The sequence below is a fragment of the Pundamilia nyererei genome, unplaced genomic scaffold, assembly GCF_000239375.1.
Source record: "Pundamilia nyererei isolate P.nyererei 1_Seehausen unplaced genomic scaffold, PunNye1.0 scaffold00035, whole genome shotgun sequence".
NCBI lineage: Eukaryota > Metazoa > Chordata > Actinopteri > Cichliformes > Cichlidae > Pundamilia > Pundamilia nyererei.
In genome coordinates this window covers 3533639-3539638 of record NW_005187436.1, presented here as the reverse complement: position 1 = coordinate 3539638, position 6000 = coordinate 3533639, and the positions used below count along the sequence as shown (strand labels likewise).

General features: G+C 42.3%; 1 protein-coding gene across 3 annotated transcripts in view; it reads left to right on the top strand.

Moving 5' to 3' along the window:
- megf11 (multiple EGF-like-domains 11) overlaps positions 1-6000 on the top strand; it is an 80012-nt gene that overhangs the window by 56807 nt on the left and 17205 nt on the right. For all 3 annotated transcript variants that reach the window (XM_013910033.1, XM_005730049.1, XM_005730048.1), the window contains 2 exons: positions 1609-1821; positions 2301-2475. In XM_013910033.1, coding sequence (XP_013765487.1) covers positions 1609-1821; positions 2301-2475 — 388 coding nt within the window. The remainder of the gene's footprint in view (positions 1-1608; positions 1822-2300; positions 2476-6000) is intronic.

Here is a 6000-nt window from a genome sequence, read left to right as displayed (position 1 = left end):
TTTTGGAAGGAGTAATCAGTAGTCCGTAATATATTACTTTTTCAAAGTAACTGTGGCAACACTGTTAATAATATATCCATATTATTTAATGTATTGAAGCTGGGGCTGGAGTTTTATTTCAATTTCCAATTCTTAAACAATCTTTGCATTGCGTAAAATATGATAAAACATTATTGTTTTTTTGTATTATATTTACATGCACTTTCCAAAAACACCCTGTTGCATTCAGATCTGCCGCATTTCCTCGTGGCAGAGATTCAACAAGGTGCTGGAAACATTCCTTTGAGATTTTGGTTCATATTGACATGATAGCATCACACAGTTGCTGCAGATTTTTCAGCTGCGTGTATTGATGTGAATCTCCCGTTCCACCGCATCCCAGGGGTACTCTGTTGTGGATTGAGAACGTGTGACTGTTGAGGCTGTTGGAGTACAGTGAGCTCACTGTCATCTTCAAACCAGTTTGAGATGATTTGAGCTTTGTGACATTGCGTGCTGTCTTGCTGGAAACAGTCATTAGATGATGGGTAGACTGCAGTAATAAAGGTACGGACATGGTCAGCAACAAAACTCAGGTAGGCTGTTTAAACAATGCTCAGTTGGTACTAATCGGTCCAAAGTGTGCCAAGAAAATATCCCCCACACCATTACACAACCAGGTCAGTCCCAGGTATTTAAACCCTAGTGGGAGTTCTCCCTTAAGAGGGTCGTTGACCCGCTCTTGATCATGTGCCTTATCACACGAGCCAAGGCGTGAAAAAGGTGAGTGTCATTATCAGCAGAGGTTTCAGGTGAAACCATCGTGAGACCTTGCCTCACACTGTCATGTGAACTATTAAGAATGCCTGATGCAAGATGTGAGTGGGGGTTATTTAACAGCTAACCTTCTGAAGACACACAAAAATGTAGTCTGCTATAAAATCAGATGGTGACTGGCACCAACGTAAAACAATAAAATAATAATACAAATAAAACTTTACAAGCAACCTATTATATATTTATCTTATGCTTTTAAAATGTGAACAGAGTGGTTAGAGTAAAATATTTGCCCGCATTTATTTTCCTTTGAGTTTAGAAGGTTCAGGGTCTATGAAATATGTATCCAAAATGAAATGTTTCAGTTTTACTAAAATGGCTCATAATAAATATAAAATTGACTCAATTTCCTTCATGTACTTGTGACCATGTGCAATTTGTAAAGGCTTTTTAATGCTGTAGTGATTAAGCATTGACATTGTTGAAAAATACCATCATTTATTAACTGAACTGCACTCACAGAGCTGAAAGGTGGGATTTGTCTGTGTTTGAAACCCTAAAACATGAACTAGAGAAAGGACAGAAAAATGAGCACATTTTAAAAGATGGAACCAAGGAGAGTTTGAGATTTTGCAGATTATTCTTTATTCAATTCATTTTATTCAATTGTTGAAATTAACATTGTATATATCTGTATATATATATATCATACATGCACAAAAAGAATCTTTAACATTTCCAACATCAGATTTTCATGTTACAAGTCTTGACTCATTTTTTCCCCCATGTACCTGACATTTTTTAGAGCAGCAATTTAAAAGACCCCGTCATTGCTCTGTAATTTTCCTCCAGATGTCAGGATGACTGCCCTGTGGGCACCTATGGACCGCAATGTAACCAGAAGTGCGAGTGTCAGAATGGAGCCAAGTGTCACCATATCAATGGAGCCTGTCTATGTGAAACAGGGTTTAAAGGGCCTAATTGCCAGGAGAGATTCTGTCCCCCAGGTCTATACGGCCTCATTTGTGACAAGTACTGCCCCTGTAACACCACCAACACCGTCAGGTAAGTGAGACATCAGTGCAAGGCCACACACAGCTTTGCTCTGACCAAGCCCTGAAGCAAAGACTCTCCATATGAATAAAGATTTCTGCAACTCAATTTTGTCTCATCTTAGCTCTATGCCAGCACTCATTCTGAAGTCTGGACACCTCTTAGCCATGTCATCCAGTTAGCTTTTAATCGCGACCTTTGCTTCATTCATAATTTCTCAGCAGCATTCATAGTTAATGCAATGTTAATGCTCTGATTCCGGCAAGAGTTGGGCATCGGCCATAGAAGTCATTACAGAACGAAGGAGAAAAGGGACACCTCATCTATCAGAAACGAGCACGTAGACGCGTAGATGGATGAATGGCTTTTGGCGCGGACTTCACACTTTGATCCTGCTCAAGAATGAAGTGTTGATACTTTTAGAGCTCAAACTTCACCTCACCCTTTTTCTTCCTGTCATTGTCCCATATTTCTTTCTCATTATATTGTAGCTGCCACCCGCTTTCTGGTGAATGCACCTGCTCTGCGGGATGGACAGGGCTTTACTGTAATGAGTCCTGTCCGCCTGGATTCTATGGAGAGGGTTGCATGCTGGCTTGTAGCTGTGCCAACGGAGCTGACTGTCATCCTGTCACGGGTACCTGTACATGTGCCCCTGGGTTCATGGTGAGTATCATGTACATTCACTGCTATTTTATTGTACTCATATCTGTGGCCACTTTCAGGATAATGTTTTATTAAAGATTTTCTTTCAAATTTGACCTTTACCTGATCTCATGAGATCTAGATCTCTTTTCCCAGAGCCAAAATGCCAAGGTGGGGCCACAGTTACGCTATGCAAACCGAAACACAGCCAATGTGTACTCAAGGAAAAGGAGGAAAAAAGAAGTTGGTGGAAAAACAGAGAAAAGAGCACTCAAAATGCATTAAAAACAAGCATAAGCTTAAACGGCATTTAAAACACTTAGAAAGAGCAGTCCTTGAACATCCATGACTTTGTGTTCTAAACCACGTTGACACTCGCATGTCCATTTTAATTTATTCGCAGCTATAATTACCATGTCAACTTGTAATTATGCTATTGGTTACATTAATTTCTCATGAAATGCTCAAGGGTTAATTGTATTTGTAACCTCGCTCCTCGTGATCTTTAATATACTGAAGAGTATCTCTATCTCCACTAACCAATAATTGTACTCGCATGTCTCATACCATATGCTGCGAAACTCTCCGCCATGAGCCTAAGTTGTGAAGGTTGCAGCTTTGACTTATGTTTCATGTTTTTTTGTGGCTGTTGTAAAAGGTTTGTGTCAGTGTGGTCATAATTTTTTTGGAAGTTGTCCCAGTTTCACTTTAGAAGCTTTTTGTACACAGACAGTCAAGAGCAAGGTGAGACATTTTATTATCGCCTTATTATAAATGTGCTCTACCGCATCACAATAAATCCTCTGGTACCTCCCAGTGCAGACATTAATAATGGGTCGTGTGTATTTTACAAATACAGTCGATATGTCTTGACTTGTAGCATCAGTGATCTGTATTCCTGGACCAATTGGGAGAAAATTGAATCCTTGACCTATATATGTTTTCGTTTTAGTCGGTTTTTGTTGCAGTCACATTGTTCCCTCTTACAACTGTCAAATTAGTTGGGTAACTTCAATCAGTTTCCCTATTGTATTTCTTGTCTTGCAATCTGAAGTTAGAGAGCAACAGCGACTGCAAGGGTACATTCCTGCCAACATTACATTTCGGTGGAAATTGCCTGTGTCTTACACCAGGCCACTGTGGTGAATTGAGCTACCGAGCAGGGCCGCAGACTGTGTCTTAATTTGCTCCACCTGTTCTCTTTGGCGGCTGCTGGGAAGGACTGCCAGATCCATTAAATAGACCTAGAGGGCAGGAGCTGGAAAGAAAAGAAGGCAGTCAGATGGGACCAGACACACCTCATATGGAGGATTGGTGTGTTTGAGTGTGTGTGGAGAGTTTTTTTTGGGTTTTTTTTGTACTCTGAACAAAGCTGCTGCTGTGCAAACACTTTGTTACAGAGGTAGAGCTGTGTAGCTGCTACCTGTAATTGTGTGACATGCATCACACATGGTTATTATCACATGGAGCTTTTAAAATGTGGTTGATGATGGTGTTGCGGCTATGATTGCAAGCGAAGTCACTTCCCCGGGGGACAGCTGATAAGACTAAGCCTCCCCACTGCATCTTTGTTCTGGAGTCCCATCGGGGGGCAAACCAAGCAAAGTGTCTGAGCAGACTGAGCACCTCCACGCTTGATTTAGCTCTAGTAATTGGACATGCTCTTTTTGACTGGGACAAAGTGATTACATGTTACCTATTCAGGCATTGTCCCTTGCAATCTGCAGCATGTGGACTCTGTAAGGTGTCTTTCTTTTTTTTTCTTTTTTTCTACAGATTCTGTTGGTACCGCTTTATGTGAAATATGAATGCATTAGGAATGGATTCCGGTCTGCCTTTGTAGGTGGTGAAAACAATTTTCCTATCTCTCAGGGATTTCTCTCCTCATCAGAAGGTTCAGAGGTTCATTTTCAACCATGCTGCATGAATTTTAAACTGCACTCACTCACCCAGCAGTTAGATGAACTGTTAAGGAGTGAGAATGATTGGTAATTAGTGGTGCCATTTGCATCTAGTCTCGAAGGGTACCAGCCTGATCAATGTTGTGTCAGCTAGTGGCTTTCTGGAAAAAATGCACTCCAATTACATTAAGATACTAATAGGTATGAATTTAGTGCTTTGGCCAAGGACGACCTGGTCTGGTCTGGTTACTGCTTCTATCGGCTGTGTAGTTATGTAAGGTCCTGCTGCTCCTATGCAATGGACTGACAGCCCGTGTATTAATAATGATTCTCCACATCCAGACTTCTATCCTTCCCAGCTCAGAAGGAATATGAATCAGTCGACTAATGAGAGAGCTGCCTTTCCCCACTTGAGAACAGACCAACCACTGGAGTCCGCACTGTGAGGGGGGGAAACCAAGTGGAATTCGACGCAGTCATGGAGGCAGCAAAATCCATGGTCATTTGTGGCTGTATGACGTTTTATCCATGAGTCCAGTCACCAGTAAATTGCCTGAGCTCTGAAGAAAGACTGCACCTCCCTGCCAGTCCCCCTCTGTCCAGCCCTCCCCCACCCCCCACCCCCCAGCCGGTCGAACTTCTTGCCGCACTTAACAACTGTAACTGAACTGCTATTGTTAGCAGTCTTGAAGCTGTCGTTTGCGGCAGAACAAAGGTTATTGCAACCGATTGATAAAAATTTCATTCGCAGACAGGCGCTTTTATGTGGTGTACGGGGAGGAGAGATGTTTTAAGATGTGTGTTCTGCCCCTGGCGTCCACTGGCACATCTCCTCCTGCCTCATGTTTAAACTGAGTTCAAAATGATAATGAGAGCAGTGAGCAGCCAGCAGTCCCCCAGATCTCTGGTGAGCGAAGCAAGAGCCACTCAGGACTCCTCTGGGCCTCTAATTGGAACTCTAAATCATTGTGTCACCTGTCACTCAAGTCAGGGTTTGAAACAAAGGGTGTGGGCATCCATAGACTGGCTGTGATCTCTAGCTGAGGGAGGGACAAGAGCGGTGGAGGTGGGTTGTGCTCAGCCTTTAAAGCAGAGAAATTCTAATGACAGCAGGATGCAGAGGACAGAGACGGAGTACTTCATGTCCTTTACCAGATACTTAATTTTAATGCAACAACACTAAAAGGCTGTGCCAATGTGGCTGCCAATCTTTTCTATGGTATATTAGAGTGAGAGGTTAGAGAGTTGGTCTATAAGTGATACCTGTGGGATCCTGTCCATCCATTTCACTGTGGAACTCATTTACTTGGATTTTATCGCTGTTTTTGCCTAGTGTGGCTTTGGCTGAATATCTAGCCTGATGAGGGCCCACGTGCTAAAATGTAGATACAATGTTCTCACCACAAGATTCAGCCCTATTGCATTCCCATGCTGTCAAATCCATGGAAAGCTGCTAATGTCTCACAGACGAGCACAATGTGTTTTTTGCCATCAGTGCTGTGACGCACAGGGTAATGGCAACAATGAGATGGGTTTTGCTCCCAAATGATCACAGGCAAACTTGTACTGTACCAATAAAGTACACTTTCTTCTTCTTTCTTCTAAAGGACCCCTTGGCATCACATTTATGGGCAGGGTTAATGTG